Source organism: Scylla paramamosain, chromosome 23, assembly GCF_035594125.1.
Source record: "Scylla paramamosain isolate STU-SP2022 chromosome 23, ASM3559412v1, whole genome shotgun sequence".
Taxonomy (NCBI): Eukaryota; Metazoa; Arthropoda; class Malacostraca; order Decapoda; family Portunidae; genus Scylla; species Scylla paramamosain.
The window spans coordinates 14608255-14630754 of NC_087173.1; the positions used below are offsets into that span (position 1 = coordinate 14608255).

The 22500-nt window shown below is 34.4% G+C and overlaps 1 protein-coding gene across 1 annotated transcript in view; it reads left to right on the plus strand.

Annotated features, from left to right (window-relative positions):
• The window catches only part of LOC135112268 (ankyrin-1-like), a 69610-nt gene that overhangs the window by 10702 nt on the left and 36408 nt on the right, over nt 1-22500 (plus strand). Inside the window, exons 5-7 of the mRNA XM_064026556.1 lie at nt 11754-12054; nt 13008-13321; nt 21657-21957. Coding sequence (XP_063882626.1) covers nt 11754-12054; nt 13008-13321; nt 21657-21957 — 916 coding nt within the window. The remainder of the gene's footprint in view (nt 1-11753; nt 12055-13007; nt 13322-21656; nt 21958-22500) is intronic.

The following is a 22500-nucleotide window of genomic DNA, read 5'->3' on the forward strand; positions in this document are numbered from 1 at the left end:
TTATTATTATTATTATTATTATTATTAATCATTATTAATATTATTAGTAGTTATAAAGTCCTTGTTTAAAGGTGGTAGCTGGAGGGGGCGAGAAAAACTGTCGGAGACGTGTCAGAACGACCAACTTCATTGAAACAGTTTTAGTTAGAGATGAGTGTGAAGTTTCCTGTTCAGATTATAAGTAAAGAACAGACCGAGGATATTCAGTGTAGAAGGGCGGGACAGTTGTGTGTCATTGAAGAAGAGGGCATAGTTGTCTGGAATGTTATGTCGAGCTGATGGATGGAGGAATTTAATTTTTGAGCCATTGAACACAAAACAATTTAGATTAAAATAATAATAGTAATAATAATCATAATAGCAATAATAATAATAATAACAATAATAATAATAATAATTATAATAATAATAATAATAATAATAATAATAATAATAATAATAATAATAATAATAATAGATTTAAGAGAAGATCATTGACCATATACCACAGCAGCAATAGAACGGTGAGAAAGGAAACTTGAGATGAAGTTACAGAGAGAAGGATAGAAGCTGTACGAGGGTAATCTGAAAATCAAAGCTTTGTGTCAGACTCTATCAGCGAAAGTTTCACCAAATTTCTAAAAGAGGATGACCAAGATTAAGTAAGGGAAACCAGAAGATCACCAGTGGAACGGCCTTCGTATAAGTCGTGCTGGAGATCAGATAGAATGTTTTGAAGTGATAGATGTTTAAGAATCTTCCTGTTGAGGATAGATTGAAAAACTTTAGATAGGCAGGAAATTTGAGCAATAGGACGATAGTTTGAAGGATCAGAACGATCACCCTTTTAAGGAACAGGCTGAATGTAGGCAAACTTCCAGCAGAAAGGAAAGGTAGATGTTGACAGACAGAGCTGAAAGTGTTTGATTAGGCAAGGTGGAAGCACGGAGTCACAGTTTCGGAGAACAATAGGAGGGACCCCATCAGGTCCATAAGCCTTCCGAGGGTTTAGGCCAGTGAGGGCATGGAAAACATCATTGTGAAGAATTTTAATAGGTGGCATGAAGTAGTCAGAAGCTGGAAGAGAGGGAGGAACAAGCCGAGAATCGTCCAAGGTAGAGTTTTTAGCAAAGGTTTGAGGGAAGATTTCAGTTTTAGAAATAGATGTGATTGATAACAGTGGTGTCATCTGGTCGAAATACGATATAAACCTTATTCACATTCCTGCATAACATTGAAGAAACTACATTTTGCTACTCACAAAAACATACTGTCACGATCGCTTACTTACTTACGATCGTACGATCCCGGTTATCTTTCCAAGAAAGTGGACGTTACACTGATCCCGGAAAGTTTTAAAGGTCTGGATTTTTAAAGGCTTCGAGTGCCTACCCGACCTATCCGAAATCGCCAGAATTACACTCTTTCACTCTACTCTTACCTTGACACAGCACACCAGGAATCACCTCTAATACCAGATCAATGCTGGGGGAGTAGAAAACACGATTATTCTATGTTACAAGCACATATATTAATACTAATGATAATTCACAAACATCATGAGGTAGTACGCGTTATTACATGACGTTCTCGTCACTTCCCACATCACCAGAACCCGTTTACACCTCCACCAGTCACATATTTTTCTCTGCTACTGAGAGAGAGAGAGAGAGAGAGAGAGAGAGAGAGAGAGAGAGAAAGAGAGGGAGAGAGAGAGAGAGAGAGAGAGAGAGAGAGAGAGAGAGAGAGAGAGAGAGAGAGAGAGAGAGAGAGAGAGAGAGAGACTGGTCAAGGATAAGAAAAACTGAAAGAAGTAGCTGTAATTCCTTACAAAGAGTCTTTATTCAAACACAAAACTACTATAGTAAAGTGTCTTGAAGCCTACCTCTTTCTTAGAAGAGATAAGTCATGAACAGCAGGAAGTACAAAAGCAGCCAGGAAACTTTGAGATTTACTTGTAGAAGGGATGAAAGATTGGGAATACTGGCTAATTCCTACATTAATAAGGCAGAAGAGATGAATTGATGAGTATTTTCTTTTTTTTTATTCCACCCAGTTTAAGAAAACATCTTAAAAGAATTGTAATGATAAAAGTAATAAAACAAGTTCCCCAGTATTCCAGAAATATGTAAAAGGAAATGAGTATTGATAATAATAATAATAATAATAATAATAATAATAATAATGATAATAATAATAATAATAATAATAATAATAATAATAATAATAATAATAATAATAATAACAATAATGATAAAAATTACTATACTCCAAAAATAAGCAATGGAAAATCTGAAACGAATGAAGTATTTCTTAACTGCTATTTTTTATGTACTTGTCATGACACTCTTTAGAAAGATTCTCAATATATTTACAGCTGTCGAAACTGTTCAGAAACTCTGTGGTTATTGCTGTCCCTCGTGGAGCTCAAATCCAGATTACATTCATATCAATACTTACAACATTGTTACCGACCCGCGCGACTGACAGACGTCTTTCCGCCCTACACTCCACTGTGACTCTTGGTACGGATTTAAGGCACACACGAAGGCTTTTCCTTGATGGTCGAAGAGAGGGTCCACGCCTTGGCCTACACAGCTCTTGGTATGGACCTAAGAATCTTCCTGTTCAGGATAGACTCAAAACTTTAGAGAGGCAGGAAATCAAAGCAATAAGACGGTAGTTTGAGAGATTACAGCGGTCAACCTTTTTGGGAACAGACTGTACGTTAGCTAACTCCCAGCAAGAAGGAAAGGAAGATGCTGAAAGAGAAATCTGTAAGAATTTGGCTGGGCAAGGTGCAACCATGGAGGCACAGTTTCGGAGAATAATAAGAGGAACCCTATCAGGTCCATAGACCTTCCGAAGATTAAGACCAGCGAGTGCATGGAAAACCTAACTGCAAATAATCTTAATGGGCAGCATGAAGCAATCAGAGGATGGAGGAGAGAGAGGAAGAAGCCATGAGTCATCAAATAAAGATTTTTCAGCAAAGGTTTGAGCAAAGAATTCACTTCAGAGATAGATGAGATGGCAAAGGTGTTATCAGTTTGAAACAAAAAAAAAAAAATGAAGAAGCAAAGTTATTAAAGATTTATATTTATTTATTTATTTATTTATTTATTATTATTATTATTATTATTATTATTATTATTATTATTATTATTATTATTATTATTATTATTATTACTATTATTATCATTATTATTTTATTTATTTATATTTTTTTTTTTCTTGCTAGATGTTAGAGGTCATGAGAGAAGTTAGATCTTGCAATATTTTAATGAAGGAGTTTTTGGCTAGTTGGAGAACATATTGTGCATGATTCTGCGCAGAAATGCAAAATGCATGAGATTCAGGCTCAATTTTTTTTTTTTTTTTTCCTCGTTTGTCATGTATAGCACGAGAACAGTCTGTGTTAAACCAAGGTTTGGAAGGTTTAGGGCCTGACACTATCTTTTCTGTTATCCGTTCAGCACACAGAGATGGATGGATCTCTGACACGAAAGAAGTAGTCATTCTATGAAAAATTAGCATAATACCTCCTCAGGTCACCCAAATAAGCAGAGACAAGACGCCAAAGGCACCTCTGCCTTGTGGGATTCTGAGGAAGGACTGGAACGATAGGACAAGACACAGATATGAGGGTGTGATCGGAAGATACCAACAGAGAAGATAGGGTGACAGCATAACCAGAAGGATTAGAGGCTAGGAAAAGGTCAATAATGTTACTGGACGTTCAGGAATACCAGTAGGGTGTTGCACTCATTGCTCTAGGTCGTGGAGGATAGAAAAGTTAAAGGCTAGTTCACCAGGATGGTCAGTGAAGGGAGAGGAAAGCCAAAGCTGGTGGTGAACATTGAAGTCCCCAAGAATGGAAATCTCCACAGAAGTGAAGAGAGTCAGAATGTGAGAATGTGCTACACTTTGGAAGTCAAGTAAACAAAGAATTTCTTAAAGTCAGAGGAGTTAAGTGAGAGGTATACAGCACAGATAATTTTTTTTTTTTTTTATGTAGGAAGGATATTGGCCAAGGGCAACAAAAATCTAATAAAAAAAAATGCCCACTGAAATGCCAGTCCCTTAAAAGGGTCAAAGCAGTGGTCAAAAATTGGTGGATAAGTGTCTTGAAACCTCCCTCTTGAAGGAATTCAAGTCATAGGAAGGTGGAAATACAGAAGCAGGCAAGGAGTTCCAGAGTTTACCAGAGAAAGGGATGAATGATTGAGAATACTGGTTAACTCTTGCGTTAGAGAGGTGGACAGAATAGGGGTGAGAGAAAGAAGAAAGTCTTGTGCAGCGAGGCTGCGGAAGGAGGGGAGGCATGCAGTTAGCAAGATCAGAAGAGCAGTTGGCATGAAAATAGCGGTAGAAGACAGCTAGATATGCAACATTGCGGCGGTGAGAGAGAGGCTGAAGACAGTCAGTTAGAGGAGAGGAGTTGATGAGACGAAAAGCTTTTGATTCCACCCTGTCTAGAAGAGCAGTATGAGTGGAACCCCCCCAGACATGTGAAGCATACTCCATACATGGACGGATAAGGCCCTTGTACAGAGTTAGCAGCCGGGGGGGTGAGAAAAACTGGCGGAGACGTCTCAGAACACCTAACTTCATAGAAGCTGTTTTAGCTAGAGATGAGATGTGAAGTTTCCAGTTCAGATTATAAGTAAAGGACAGACCGAGGATGTTCAGTGTAGAAGAGGGGGACAGCTGAGTGTCATTGAAGAAGAGGGGATAGTTGTCTGGAAGATTGTGTCGAGTTGATAGATGGAGGAACTGAGTTTTTGAGGCATTGAACAATACCAAGTTTGCTCTGCCCCAATCAGAAATTTTAGAAAGATCAGAAGTCAGGCGTTCTGTGGCTTCCCTGCGTGATATGTTTACCTCCTGAAGGGTTGGACGTCTATGAAAAGACGTGGAAAAGTGCAGGGTGGTATCATCAGCATAGGAGTGGATAGAACAAGTTTTGTTTAGAAGATCATTAATGAATAATAAGAAGAGAATGGGTGACAGGACAGAATCCTGAGGAACACCACTGTTAATAGATTTAGGAGAAGAACAGTGACCGTCTACCACAGCAGCAATAGAACGGTCAGAAAGGAAACTTGAGATGAAGTTACAGAGAGAAGGATAGAAACCGTAGGAGGGTAGTTTTGAAATCAAATTTAGCTTGAGAGTGACTCTGTGGTTGTAACCAGATGGTAGGATATCTGGAAAATTTAAGAGCAAGGTCACTAGAGCAGGTTGGGCCGGTAGGACACCGGCAACATGCAACAAAAAAAAAAAAAAATCCAAAAAGAAAGACCCACTTGAATGGTAGTACCCAAAGTGAGGTAAAAAACAACCACCACATTGGATAAATATCTTGACGCCTCCTGCTTGAAAGAGTCCAAGTCACAGGAAGGAGGAAACAGTAACAGGTTTGGAGTTCCAGAGTTCACCTGAAAAAGGGATGAATGATTGGGAATACTAGTTACCTAATGCATTAGAAAGGTGGACAAAACAGGGGTGACAGAAAGTAGGAAAATAGTAGTGAAGCCATGGGAGAAGGGGAAGCATGCAGCAGGCAAGGTCAGAGTAGCAGTTAGCTTGACAATGAAGGTAGAGGATAGCATGAAATGCAACATTGTATCAATGAGAAAGAGGTTGAAGACAGTCAATTAGAGGAGAGGAGGAGTTAAGAAGGCAAAATGCTTGGGATTCCACCCTGTCTAGAAGAGCGGTAAGAGTGGAACCCACCCATACATGTGAAACATTTTCCTTACACTTTTTTTTTTTTTATGTAGGAAGGATACTGGCCAAGGGCAACAAAAATCTAATAAAAGAAATGCCCACTGAAATGCCAGTCCCATAAAAGGGTCAAAGCAGTGAGTGGTCAAAAATTCGTGGATAAGTGTCTTGAAACCTCCCTCTTGAAGGAATTCAAGTCATAAAAAGGTGGAAATACAGAAGCAGGCAGGGAGTTCCAGAGTTTACCAGAGAAAGGGATGAATGATTGAGAATACTGGTTAACTCTTGTGTTAGAGAGGTGGACAGAATGGGGGTGAGAGAAAGAAGAAAGTCTTGTGCAGCGAGGCCGCGGAAGGAGGGGAGGCATGCAGTTAGCAAGATCAGAAGAGCAGTTAGCATGAAAATAGCGGTAGAAGACAGCTAGATATGCAACATTGCGGCGGTGAGAGAGAGGCTGAAGACAATCAGTTAGAGGAGAGGAGTTGATGAGACGAAAAGCTCTTGATTCCACCCTGTCTAGAAGAGCAGTATGAGTGGAACCCCCCCAGACATGTAAAGCATACTCCATACATGGACGGATAAGGCCCTTGTACAGAGTTAGCAGCTGGGGGGTGAGAAAAACTGGCGGAGACGTCTCAGAACACCTAACTAACCTAACATGGACGGATAAGGCCTCTGTACGGTTAGCATCTGGGGGAGAGAGGGGAGAGAAAAACTGGCAGAGATGACTCAGAACACCTAACTTCTCAGAAGCTGTTTTAACAAGAGATGAGATGTTTATATTATAAGTAAAGGATTATTAGTAAAGGACGCACCGAGGATGTTCAAAATAGAAGTGGGTGACAGTTGAGTGTCACTGAAGAAAACCGGATAGTTGTGGCGGTTCTTACCGCAGGATCACACTTGTGTCAAATTATTAGTGGTGGGTCAATCAACACACACTATCTTGTATCACAAGGGTCTTTATTCGGTTCTCTGTAACACGTTTGCCTTTTGCATGGGCGTGAAAGCTGCAAGTTATACATTACAATCAATAGCTAACCACACAGTGACTGCTTACATATATGTGGTTCACTAATCTTCTTTGAAGGTATTAATATAATGCCTCATTATCTTACTGCGTAGGTAGGTACTAAGAAATTACGCACACATATCTTAGCTAATGTTTCTTGCCTATACACACACTATATTTCACTTCACTGTTTATATGTGCATATTCTAGACGCAGTATAAAAATACAAAACATGATGAATATCTTCTTGCCTTCAATGGGGAAGCTTAAACCTGTAATCTAAGAATAATCACTTGCAGCGTCTTTGTTATGGCATATATCTTACTTTGTAATAATAATAAGTACAATGAAAACTACTTGCTTACATTCAAATCCTGTGTAACAAGTATGATGCTACTTGATCCTCTCACAATAGGATTCAATAGTTTATCCTGTATACAAAAATAAAATAAGTCATTATAGAAAATAGGTTCCCTCAAAGGTACACCTGCTTATATCTACTTAATGACTTTTACAATAGTCACTTGGAAGGTTATGTTTAGTAGAGGAGAGTTGGTGTTTTCCAGATTAAAAATTATATATATCTAAGGGTGTGAATGTGGCAGAAGTTAATGAAAGACAAGTTGAATGGGGTGTCAAGGCACTCAGGCCCGATGCCAGAAGAACACCAGGCTGACCTGGGGACATTTCGGTCCTCTCCCTAGACGGAAACCCCGAATCTGGTGTAATAGTCGTCACATTAAGTTCTGAATTTTAAGTTATACTTAAAAATGCTTCAGTTACAGAATGCAGAAAATTACAATACCAAAATTGCCTTAACAAAATGCAATATTTACACAAAAATATAAGAATGATCAATGTAGCCGCACTGGCAGGGCTTCATTAGCTCTCAGGTGATCTGTTTTCCTGATCACACTCATCATCGTAGGGTCAAGGAAAGGCACTTCTCTCTCTCTCTCTCTCTCTCTCTCTCTCTCTCTCTCTCTCTGACGTTTATTGATAAGGTAGACATGACCGTAAGAACTGCGAACAAGTTCTCGGTCTCAATTTCTTACAAAATAGCATTATACACTGATATTAAACACTTTCAACATATTACAGTATTCATTAACAATACATGCAATCATCCTGGCACTATGACAATCAGTTCTTACTACAAAATTGAAGTATTTACCTCGGTCACCTTCCTCCCCATCTTTGTCTGAGAGCGACTTGGCCGTGAGTGACGCCTGTAGGCGACCAGTGGGATAACCACACTCTACTAACAAGTGAGCATCGGCTTTGGTGCTTCATAGCATTGAGTACTGATACTTACACATATTACACGCCTTCATGCAAACAGAAAACTATTGAACATTTCACTTATGATTACCGAACAATAATGACGTGAGGTGCATACACTTTACGTACAGTAACAATCAAGATTTTCAGAGAAATCAGGAAGCTAAAAGGATCCTCTCTGCAAAAGTTTATATATATATATATATATATATATATATATATATATATATATATATATATATATATATATATATATATATATATATATATATATATATATATATATGTGTGTGTGTGTGTGTGTGTGTGTGTGTGTGTGTGAAAAATCCACTTGTATTGAGCATTATCAAAGTACTTTTGGTTTATGGTGTGACTTGTATATACATTGTAAAGATAAATTAAGGGATAATTAAGGTTAATAAAGTACAGTTAAGGGCAATATAGTACAAACTATGTATTACTTCCTATTATAAATAAATTGGGATCTAGAAATGTGCGGATTATGGGAAGCTATTGTTGGGACATGACAAGGAGCCCACGAACCTGCCTGACTCATGCAGCAGTCGCCAGCCAGCCAGCCAGCAAGCCAGCAGCCTTTCAAGTCATGTCTCCGACACCTTACAGTCCGCACTTACAATATTCACCAAGTTCCTAAGAAATTAGAAACCCAGAAACTTGCACACCAACAAATTGTCTGTCTTAGCTATGAAACCACAGCCACCCACTACTTTCAAACAGCAAATGACACCGACTCGATACAGATCCCACCAATCCCAAACCACACACAAATTATCGCCTATTTACATATATATATATATATATATATATATATATATATAGAGAGAGAGAGAGAGAGAGAGAGAGAGAGAGAGAGAGAGAGAGAGAGAGAGAGAGAGAGAGAGAGAGAGAGAGTAGGAGCAAGTAGGAATCTTATAATAAAACAATCAACTTAATAACTAACCCAAAATACACAAAACACAGTAAGCAGGTAACACAGTGACTGCACACGTTTTAACAACCCTTTTAGTACCTGACACAGAAATAGAATATAATGATCAAGAAGGATGTTTGTTACCCTCTCTAACCTAAAGTGAACGTAAAATAAACAAATGACAAAGATGTACTGTTTAAAAAGAAAATCTTACTTCACCTCACTTAATTCTTGGCCAACACGCCATGTTTCACTTTACTTATTCACATTCTCACATGAATTACATAAAGATGAAAACTGAAAGCACCTCACAATTTTGGCAGTATTGAGCATATCCTGTCTTACCTGACTGTACCTATCATTCAGTAAGGCCTCACCAGTCACCGGCCTTCTTTATTTGCTTTTAAGTAATAAATATACTAACGAACAAGGAATGTCGATTTGCATAACTTTCATTACCACCGCGTTCTCTTTTGCTACATTTTCTGCATATACTGACTATATATATATATATATATATATATATATATATATATATATATATATATATATATATATATATATATATATATATATATATATATATATATATATATATATATATATATATATATATATATATATATATATATATATATATATATATATATATATATATATATATATATATATATATATATATATATATATATATATATATATATATATATATATATATATATATATATATATATATATATATATATATATATATATATATATATATATATATATATATATATATATATATATATATATATATATATATATATATATATTAATAATAACAGATAAAATAGGAATTTTAACTTTAGGCTGCATAATTTGTTTTAAACAAGGAAATCTACCTAAAATAGCCTGACTAAGATTTTCAGGGAAGCCTTTATCCATCTCTAATGTATCTTTTATCAATCCAACATTCCCTAACCAACGGGACAACCAACTAATAAATACTATTACTTACATCATTTATACATATTATAAAATTACAATGATAATAATGTAAAATGATAATAAAAATAACATCAACAACAACAACAACAATAATAATAATAATAATAATAATAATAATAATAATAATAATAATAATAATAATAATATAAAAGGATAAATTATAATAGGATAGCAATACCAGTAATAATACTAATAATACTAATAATAATTATAGGATAAGAGTATAAAATAGATATATTTAAAATTGTCATTATTATTTTTAACAATACAAATAAGTCATTATTAACATTATCTTATTAACTTTTTTTTTATTAGTCATAATTATTATAGTAGTAGCAGTAATATTAGTACTAATAGTAGTAAAACTGGTAGTAGTAATAGTTTTTTTTTCATTATTATCATCGTTATCACTAAGTTAATGAAAATAATGTTATTTTATCAATATTGTTTTTTTTATCATGATCATATTTTTACACCTTTACTATCTTATTACCCTATCTCCACCGTTATTATTATTGTTATTATTATTGTTATTATTATTATTATTATTATTATTATTATTATTATTATTATTATTATTATTATTATTATTATCATTACTTATTATCACCATTTTTGTTTGTTATTATTATAATCATAAGGTACCTTACCTTTTTCTTAATAATTTCATCATCACTATTATTATTTTTTATTATTTCTTTAATTACTATTATTATTATTATTATTATTATTATTATTATTATTATTATTATTATTATTATTATTATTATTGGATAATGATAACATCTTACGTAATATTTTTTTTTTCATTATACTTAAGTAATTTTATGATAATTAACCTGATAGTGATAATATTGATAATTATTATTGCATTTATTATCTTAACTTTTCTTTCATATAATTTTCATTTTTATTATTTTTTTTAAAGTTTTCTTGATTTTGTTGTTTTGTTCATAATATGATTATTATCGTTGTCATCTCATCTTATTCTAATATTATTATATTTATCATTATTATTATTATTATTATTATTATTATTATTATTATTATTATTATTATTATTATTATTATTGTTATTATTATTATCATTATCATACATATTTGTATGTTCTTCACAATGATGTTCAGTAAAATATCTTTTTTTTTGTTTGATCATTTTACCATCATAATTTCATAATAAAAAAAAATAATAATAATAATAATAATTAAAAAAATATTAATAGTAAAATAATAATAACAATAATAATAATAATAATAATAATAATGATAATAATAATAATAATAATAATATTATTATTATTATTATTATTATTATTATTATTATTATTATTATTATTATTATTATTATTATTACTATTATTATTATTATTATTATCATTATTATTATTATCATTATTATTATTATCATTATTATCATTATTATTATTATTATTATCATTATCATTATTATTTTTATTATTATAATCATTATTATTACTATTATTATAATTACTATTTTCCTAATAAAATCATGGTAATATCTAATTTTAATTTTTTTTTTTTTTCAATACAAGAATGTAACTTGGTGATTATGATGATGACAGTGATGATATTGGTGATTATTATTACAATTACAACTACTATCATGATTTTTTTATTGTCTGCATTATTATTTTTATTATTATTATTATTATTATTATTATTATTATTATTATTATTATTATTATTTTGATTATTATTATTATTATTATTATTATTATTATTATTATTATTATTATTATTATTATTATTATTATTATTACTATTATTATTATTTTCCTTCACACACACATACACACACACACACAGGAGCTGGTCATTGCTGTATGGGAAGGAGACGAGGCAGGAGTGAGGTCAGCACTTGACAGGGGTGCGCGGCCCGAGGTCACCGTCCCCACTAAGGCTGGGGTGTCATGCAGTCTGCTGACTGTGGCTGCCAGCAAGGGCCACAACCACCTGCTACGTCACTTACTACAGGCGGGGTTAAGCATAGAAGGTGGAGACACCACTGACATGACACCGCTGATGCTGGCTGCCCTGCGTGGCCACGCCCATACAGTGAAGATGCTGCTGGACCTCCGCGGTAACCCTCTGGCCATGGATAGTGACGGTGAGGCTGTGCTGGTGGTGGTGGTGGTGGTGGCGGTAATTGAAGATGTAGATGTGATTTTTTTCTACTATTTCTACAACTGCTACTACTAACATTACTATTGTTACAAGTACTACTACTGCTACTACTCTTACTTCTTATATTACTACTCCTACTACATCCTATATTACTACTACTACTACTACTACTAATAATAATAATGGTACTACTACTGCTGCTAGCGTTACTACTAGTATTATACAGGTAATAAGAAGAAAAAGAAGAAGAAAAATGTAAGAAGAAAAAAAGAAGGAGAAGAAGAAGAAGAAGAAGAAGAAGAAGAAGAAGAAGAAGAAGAAGAAGAAGAAGAAGAAGAAAGAAGAAAAAAGTAGAAAAAGAAGAAGAAGAAGAACATAAGGAAAGAAGAAAAAATAAAAAGAAGCAGGACAAGAACAAGAACAAGAAAAGAAGAAAATGCAGAATAAAAAGAAGAAGAAGAAGAAGAAGAAGATGATGATGAAGAAGAAATAAAAGAATAAAAAAGAGAAGAAAAGTAGATTCTGTTACTACTTCTCGTTTCATTCCTCCATTTCCTCATCCTCATCTTCCTCCTCCTTCTCCAGCTCTTTTTTACCGTAATTCTCCTTCTCCTCCTTCTCTTCTTCCTACTCCAATTCCATTTTACCTTAATTCTCCTCCTCTTTCTCTTCATATGCATCTTTCTTTTCTTTTCCCTCCCCCTCTTCTTCTTTTCCTTCTCTTTATCCTCCACCTCCTCTTTTTTTCTTCCTCATGAAGAAGAGGAAGAGGAAGGGGAAGGGTAAACAAATAGACGAACAAATATATACATAAGAATAAAAAGAAATGATAAAAAAAAAATAAATAAATAAAAAAAAAAAAAAATAATAATAATAATAATAATAATGAGAGTAATAGTAATATAACCTTATCTCCTCACACACACACACACACAGGATGGACAGCCCTACACTTTGCTGCAGGGTGGGGCCACCAGCAGTGTGTGGCAGTCCTCTTGCCCGTCACCCCTCCCACTCCTGCACACCTCGAGGTATACACCCCGGTGCACGCCGCCAGTTATCGTGGCCACGTGGAGGTACTGGAGCAGCTGGCAGGTGCTGGCTGGCCCCTCACCGCCAGGGACAGTGATGGCAACACGCCAATGCATCATGCTGTGGTCGGGGGTAGCGTGACATGTGTGCAGTGGCTGGTGCAGCGAGGGGAAGACCTGAGCGTGCAAAATAATGCTGGACACACCCCACTTGACCAGGTAGGCAGTGGGAAGGGGCAGGAGGGTGGAGGTATGCAATCTCTCTTACTATATGGTTCAAAGTTTAACCGGTAGAGATACCAAAGCAATAGGCGATTGGATGACCAGGTTTATTATAATTTCAGTATTATTATTAGTAGTAGTAATGATAGTAGTAGTAGTAGTAGTGGCAGTAATGGAAGTAGTAGGAATAGTAGTAGAAGCAGTAATAGTACTAGTAGTAAAAGTAGTGCTACATGAAGTAATGGTAGTTTTATTATTACCTATTATCATCGTTTTCACTACATAAATTGACGATTATGAAATAAATTATTAATATTATCATCATTTTTCACCTTGATTTTCTTGTTATATTATTCTATAATTATATTTATCAGTATTATTATATACATCTTTAATGTCTTTCTTCCTTATCATCACCGTCTTTTTATCGTCAGCATCATCATCATCAGCATCATCATTATTACCTTATTATTTTATATTGTTATTACTAGTTGTAGTAGTAGTACCAGTAGTAGTAGTAGTAGTAGTAGTAGTAGTAGTAGTAGTAGTAGTAGTAGTAGTAGTAGTAGTAGCAGTAGTAATAGTAGTAGTAGTAAAAGTATTAGTAATAGTGGTAATAGTAGTAGTAGTAGTAGTAGTAATAGTAGTAGTAGTAGTAGTAGTGGTAGTAGTATTAGGTGTAGTAGTAGTAGTAATAGTAGTAGTGCTGCTGTAGTAGTACTAGTAGTAGAAATAGTAGTAGTAGTAGTAGTAGTAGTAGTAGTAGTAGTTGTTGTTGTTGTTGTTGATGTTGTTGTTGTTGTAGTAGTAGTAGTAGTAGTAGTAGTAGTAGTAGTAGTAGTAGTAGTAGTAGTAGTAGTAGTAGTAGTAGTAGTAGTAGTTGTTGTTGTTGTAGTAGTAGTAGTAATAGTAGTAGTTGTAGTAGTTGTGGTGATAGTAGTAGCATTAGTAGCAGTAGTTATAGCAGTAGAGGTGGTAGTAGTAGCAGTAGCAGTAGTTGTAGTAGTAGTAGTTGTAGTAGTAGTAGTGGTGGTAGTAGTATCAGTAGTAGCAGTAGTTGTAGTAGTAGTAGTTGTAGTAGTAGTTGCAGTAGTAGTGGTGGTAGTAGTACCAGTAATAGCAGTAGTAGCAGTAGCAGTAGTTGTAGTAGTAGTAGTAGTTGCTGTAGTAGTAATAGTTGTAGTAGTAGTGGTGGTAGTAATAGTTGTAGTAGTAGTTGTAGTAGTAGTGGTGGTAGTAGTAGTTGTAGTAGTAGTAGTAGTAGTTTTTTTTTTTTTTATGTAGGAAGGATACTGGCCAAGGGCAACAAAAATCTAATAAAAAAAAAAAGCCCACTGAAATGCCAGTCCCTTAAAAGGGTCAAAGCAGTGGTCAAAAATTGGTGGATAAGTGTCTTGAAACCTCCCTCTTGAAGGAATTCAAGTCATAGGAAGGTGGAAATACAGAAGCAGGCAAGGAGTTCCAGAGTTTACCAGAGAAAGGGATGAATGATTGAGAATACTGGTTAACTCTTGCGTTAGAGAGGTGGACAGAATAGGAGTGAGAGAAAGAAGAAAGTCTTGTGCAGCGAGGCCGCAGAAGGAGGGGAGGCATGCAGTTAGCAAGATCAGAAGAGCAGTTAGCATGAAAATAGCGGTAGAAGACAGCTAGAGATGCAACATTGCGGCGGTGAGAGAGAGGCTGAAGACAGTCAGTTAGAGGAGAGGAGTTGATGAGACGAAAAGCTTTTCATTCCACCCTGTCTAGAACAGCAGTATGAGTGGAACCCCCCCAGACATGTGAAGCATACTCCATACATGGACGGATAAGGCCCTTGTACAGAGTTAGCAGCCGGGGGGGTGAGAAAAACTGGCGGAGACGTCTCAGAACACCTAACTTCATAGAAGCTGTTTTAGCTAGAGATGAGATGTGAAGTTTCCAGTTCAGATTATAAGTAAAGGACAGACCGAGGATGTTCAGTGTAGAAGAGGGGGACAGTTGAGTGTCATTGAAGAAGAGGGGATAGTTGTCTGGAAGATTGTGTCGAGTTGATAGATGGAGGAACTGAGTTTTTGAGGCATTGAACAATACCAAGTTTGCTCTGCCCCAATCAGAAATTTTAGAAAGATCAGAAGTCAGGCGTTCTGTGGCTTCCCTGCGTGATATGTTTACCTCCTGAAGGGTTGGACGTCTATGAAAAGACGTGGAAAAGTGCAGGGTGGTATCATCAGCATAGGAGTGGATAGGACAAGAAGTTTGGTTTAGAAGATCATTAATGAATAAAAAGAAGAGAGTGGGTGACAGGACAGAACCCTGAGGAACACCACTGTTAATAGATTTAGGAGAAGAACAGTGACCGTCTACCACAGCAGCAATAGAACGGTCAGAAAGGAAACTTGAGATGAAGTTACAGAGAGAAGGATAGAAACCGTAGGAGGGTAGTTTGGAAATCAAAGCTTTGTGCCAGACTCTATCAAAGGCTTTTGATATGTCCAAGGCAACAGCAAAAGTTTCACCAAAGTCTCTAAAAGAGGATGACCAAGACTCAGTAAGGAAAGCCAGAAGATCACCAGTAGAGCGGCCTTGACGGAACCCATACTGGCGATCAGATAGAAGGTTGTGAAGTGATAGATGTTTAAGAATCTTCCTGTTGAGGATAGATTCAAAAACTTTAGATAAGCAGGAAATTAAAGCAATAGGACGGTAGTTTGAGGGATTAGAGCGGTCACCCTTTTTAGGAACAGGTTGAATGTAGGCAAACTTCCAGCAAGAAGGAAAGGTAGATGTTGACAGACAGAGCTGAAAGAGTTTGACTAGGCAAGGTGCAAGCACGGAGGCACAGTTTCGGAGAACAATAGGAGGGACCCCATCAGGTCCATAAGCCTTCCGAGGGTTTAGGCCAGCGAGGGCATGGAAAACATCATTACGAAGAATTTTAATACGTGGCATGAAGTAGTCAGAGGGTGGAGGAGAGGGAGGAACAAGCCCAGAATCGTCCAAGGTAGAGTTTTTAGCAAAGGTTTGAGCAAAGAGTTCAGCTTTAGAAATAGATGTGATAGCAGTGGTGCCATCTGGTTGAAGTAGAGGAGGGAAAGAAGAAGAAGCAAAGTTATTGGAGATATTTTTGGCTAGATGCCAGAAATCACGAGGGGAGTTAGATCTTGAAAGGTTTTGACATTTTCTGTTAATGAAGGAGTTTTTGGCTAGTTGGAGAACAGAATTGGCATGGTTCCGGGCAGAAATATAAAGTGCATGAGATTCTGGTGAAGGAAGGCTTAAGTACCTTTTGTGGGCCACCTCTCTATCATGTATAGCACGAGAACAAGCTGTGTTAAACCAAGGTTTAGAAGGTTTAGGACGAGAAAAAGAGTGAGGAATGTACACCTCCATGCCAGACACTATCACCTCTGTTATGCGCTCAGCACACAAAGACGGGTCTCTGACATGGAAGCAGTAGTCATTCCAAGGAAAATCAGCAAAATACCGCCTCAGGTCCCCCCAACTAGCAGAGGCAAAACGCCAGAGGCACCTTCGCTTAGGGGGATCCTGAGGAGAGATTGGAGTGATAGGACAAGATAAAGATATGAGATTGTGATCGGAGGAGCCCAGCGGAGAAGAAAGGGTGACAGCATAAGCAGAAGGATTAGAGGTCAGGAAAAGGTCAAGAATGTTGGGCGTATCTCCAAGACGGTCAGGAATACGAGTAGGGTGTTGCACCAATTGCTCTAGGTCATGGAGGATAGCAAAGTTGTAGGCTAGTTCACCAGGATGGTCAGTGAAGGGAGAGGAAAGCCAAAGCTGGTGGTGAACATTGAAGTCTCCAAGAATGGAGATCTCTGCAAAAGGGAAGAGGGTCAGAATGTGCTCCACTTTGGAAGTTAAGTAGTCAAAGAATTTCTTATAGTCAGAGGAGTTAGGAGAGAGGTATACAGCACAGATAAATTTAGTATGAGAGTGACTCTGTAGTCGTAGCCAGATGGTGGAAAACTCGGAAGATTCAAGAGCGTGGGCACGAGAGCAGGTTAAGTCATTGCGCACCTAAACGCAGCATCCAGCTTTGGATCGAAAATGAGGATAGAGAAAGTAGGAGGCTACTGTCAGTTGCCTCAGACACCTGAGTTTCAGTGAGGAAAAGAAGATGAGGTTTAGAAGAGGAGAGGTGGTGTTCTACAGATTGAAAATTAGATCTTAGACCGCGAATGTTGCAGAAGTTAATGAAGAAAAAGTTGAGGGGGGTGTCAAGACACTTAGGGTCGTCGACGGAAAGGCAGTCCGACCTGGGGACATTTATGGTCCCCTCCCCAGATGGGGACTCCGAGGCTGGTGTAGGAGTCGCCATGATTTTAAAATTTTTTGAGTGAAGGGTGTGTGTGTTATTAGGTGCTTGTAGTTTTGTGTGGAGGAAGAGAGTTGTCTTTAGAGGGCAGGCTGTGACTACCCCCTTGTGTTGTGAGACACAAAGGGAAACGTTCAGTGAGGTCACAGCTGGGTTTAATGATAAGTTCACAGCACCCCCTGAACAGTGCTTTAGACCTCACTGGGAGTAATTATCGTTTCGGCAGGTGTCTACTGCCTCCTCCTGTGAAAGTTGTAGTAGTAGTTGTAGTAGTAGAAGCTGTAGTAGTAGTGGTGGTAGTAGTAGTTGTAGTAGTAGTAGTTGTAGTAGTAGGTATTTTTTTTATATTCATTATCATTATTTTTTTTTATATTCATTATCATTAACAGGTGTTTTTTCCTAGTATTATTTTGATAACAAGTTTCATTATTATTATTATTACTATTATTATTATTATTATTATTATTATTATTATTATTTTTATTATTACTATTATTATTATTACTATTATTATTATTATTTTTATTATTATTATCATCATTATTATTATTATTATTATTATTATTATTATTATTATCATTATTATTATTATTATTACTATTATTATTATTATTTTTATTATTATTATCATTATTATTATTATTATTATTATTATTATTATTATTATTATTATTATTATTATGAGAGAGAGAGAGAGAGAGAGAGAGAGAGAGAGAGAGAGAGAGAGAGAGAGAGAGAGAGAGAGAGAGAGAGAGAGAGAATGTGACAAAGAAGGAATCTTTTAATAAACTGAACAAGTTATAACTAAGGAAAGTCTTTTTAACAACCCTTTTAGCACCTGACACAGGATAAATTACCATGGAATTCATTGACCAAGAACGATGTTTGTTACCTTCTCGAATCTAAAAACAACAAAGGTTATAGTCAAGCAGCCAAGATGTAATGATAAAAACAAGAAAATCTTAATTCACATGATTTAATTCTTGGCCAACACGCCATGTTTCACTTTATTTATTCACATTCTCACATGAATTACATAAACATGAAAACTGAAAGCACCTCACAATTTTGGCACAATTAGGTACCTGACTGTACCTATCATTTTGTAAAGCCTCACCGGTCACCGGCCTTCTTTATTTCCTTTTAAGTAATAAATATACCAACGAACAAGGAATGTCGATTTGCATAACTCTCATTACCAGCGTGTTCTCTTTCGCTACATTTGCTGCATATACTGACATTATTTTTTTTTAAAGAATAGATAAAATAGGAAGTTTAACTTCAGGCTGCATAATTTGTTTTAAACAAGAAAACCTACCTAAACTAGCCTGAATAAGATTTTCAGGGAAGCCTATTTGTTTATTACTTTATCCATCTGTAATGTATCTTTTATCAATCCAACATTCCCTAACCAAAGGAACATCCAACTAATAAATACTATTACTTACATCATTTATGCATATCATAAAATTACAATGATAATAATATAAAATAATGATAAAAATAACATCAACAACAACAACAACAATAATAATAATAATAATAATAATAATAATAATAATAATAATAATAATAATAATAATAACAATAATATAAAAGGATAAATTATAATAGGATAGCAATACCAGTAATAATACTAATAATACTAATAATAATAATAATAGGATAAGAGTATAAAAGAAAGATATATTCAAAATTGTCATTATTATTTTTAACAATACAAATAATAATCATATTTATTTTTATTAATATTTTTAGTAATAGTAGTTGTAGTAGTACTAGTATTATCATTGTTATTATTATTATTAGTAGTAGTAGTAGGAGTAACAGTAGTAGTATGATTAGTAGTAGTAATAGTATTTTTGTTATTATAATTATAATTATTATTATTGTTATTATTCATTTATTTTTTTTTATTATTGAGAATCATCACAATATTTTTTGTTTTTCCTGTATAGAGATGTTATTGTTTATTTTAAGTATTATATTACCCTGTTATTATGTTATCCTATCATTATTATTATCTTATCCCATTACTATCATTGTCATTATTTGTAGCGGGACACAAGTCACCGCTCCTTGCACTCCGTTTTCTGTTAATTTTTCACCCTTCCGTTTTCACTCTCTACTGCACACGCTCTTGTCTTTCATCTCTTTTTCATCACTTTATACATTTCTCTTACTTGTCACATTCTGTGCACGCTCTTTTACACATGTATTACACATCTTCTCAATACATCTTACTACTCCTTTCTTCACACAGACATACACACACACATACACTCTCTTTTTCCATAATTTTGTATGTGTCGTTTGTTGTGTTAAGTAATTGTTGTATATATTGCTCATATTTTTACCTGAATAAACAGAAGCAAGACGGACTGCCCGTCATCTATCATCTCAAACTGTACTTCCACTTCCAACTTTAACACACTTCTCTCTCTCAAATTCTTCTTTCATCCAACTTTCCTATCCCCAATTCGTTCGTTCGTTCGAATAAACAGAGAATACCCAGGCTAAGTTTCCTTTGCCAGAGCTACAATGTTGTGACACTGGAAACTGTTACCCTTAAAGGACTAAACACTGCTATGACCAAGAGGCATAGTTGGGAGCCTAAACTTCTCGCTTGAGCAACTTACGGGCGGCCAAGTCGCACTTCACCTTCGCTACATATTAACATTATCTTAGACTTTTTTTTTATTAGTCGTAATTATTATAGTAGTAGCAGTAATATACCAACTCATAGTAGTAAAACTGATAGTAGTATTTTTTTTCCATTATTATCATCGTTATCACTAAGTTAATAAAAATAATGTTATTTTATCAATATTGTTTCTTTTTTATCATGATCATCCTTTTACACCTTTACTATCTTATTACCCTATCACCACTGTTATTATTATTGTTATTATCATTGTTATTATTATTATTATTATTATTATTATTATTATTATTATTATTATTATTTATTATTATTATTATTACTATTATTATTATTACTTATTATCACCATTTTTGTTTGTTATCATTATAATCATAAGGTACCTTTCCTTTTTCTTAATAATTTCATCATTACTATTATTATTTTTTATTATTTCTTTAATTATTATTATTATTATTATTATTATTATTATTATTATTATTATTATTATTATTATTGTTCTAATTCGATAATGATAACATCTTACGTAATATTTTATTTTTTTCATTAAAAGTAATTTTATGATAATTAACCTGATAGTGATAATATTGATAATTATTATTGCATTTATTATCTTAACTTTTCTTTCATATAATTTTCATTTTTATTATTTTTTTAAGTTTTCTTGTTTTTGTTTTGTTCATAGTATGATTATTATCCTTGTCATCTCATCTTATTCTAATATTATTATATTTATCATTATTATTATTATTATTATTATTATTATTATTAATATTATTATCATACATATATGTATGTTCTTCACAATGATGTTCAGTAAAATATCTTTTTTTTTTGTTTTATTATTTTACCATCATTGTAATTTCACAATAAAAAAAAGTAAATAATAATAATAATAATAATAATAATAATAATAATAATAATAATGATAAATAAATAAAAAAAAATATTAATAATAAAAATAATAATAATAATATAATAATAATAATAATAATAATAATAATAATAATAATAATAATATTATTATTATTATTATTATTATTATTATTATTATTTTTATTATTATAATTATCATTATTACTATTATAATTATTATTTTCCTAATAAAATCATGGTAATATCTAATCTAACAATATATTTTTTTTTTTTCAATACAAGAATGTAACTTGGTGATTATGATGATGACAGTGATGATATTGGTGATTATTATTACAATTGCAACTACTATCATGATTTTTTTATTGTTTGCATTATTATTTTTATTATTATTATTATTATTATTATTATTATTATTATTATTATTATTATTATTATTATTATTATTTTCCTTCACACACACATACACACACACACAGGAGCTGGTCACTGCTGTAGAGGAAGGAGACGAGGCAGGAGTGAGGTCAGCACTTGACAGGGGTGCGCGGCCCGAGGTCACCGTCCCCACTAAGGCTGGGGTGTCATGCAGTCTGCTGACTGTGGCTGCCAGCAAGGGCCACAACCACCTGCTACGTCACTTACTACAGGCGGGGTTAAGCATAGAAGGTGGAGACACCACTGACATGACACCGCTGATGCTGGCTGCCCTGCGTGGCCACGCCCATACAGTGAAGATGCTGCTGGACCTCCGCGGTAACCCTCTGGCCATGGATAGTGACGGTGAGGCTGTGCTGGTGGTGGTGGTGGTGGTGGCGGTAATTGAAGATGTAGATGTGATTTTTTTCTACTATTTCTACAACTGCTACTACTAACATTACTATTGTTACAAGTACTACTACTGCTACAACTCTTACTTCTTATATTACTACTCCTACTACATCCTCTATTACTACTACTACTACTACTACTACTACTAATGGTACTACTACTGCTGCTAGCGTTACTACTAGTATTATACAGGTAATAAGAAGAAAAAGAAGAAGAAAAATGTAAGAAGAAAAAAAGAAGGAGAAGAAGAAGAAGAAGAAGAAGAAGAAGAAGAAAAAGAAGAAGAAGAAGAAGAAGAAGAAGAAGAAGAAGAAGAAAGAAGAAAAAAGTAGAAAAAGAAGAACATATGGAAAGAATAAAAAATAAAAAGAAGCAGGACAAGAACAAGAACAAGAAAAGAAGAAAATGCAGAATAAAAAGAAGAAGAAGAAGAAGAAGAAGAAGAAGAAGAAGAAGAAGAAAAAGAAGATGAAGAAGAAATAAAAAGAATAAAAA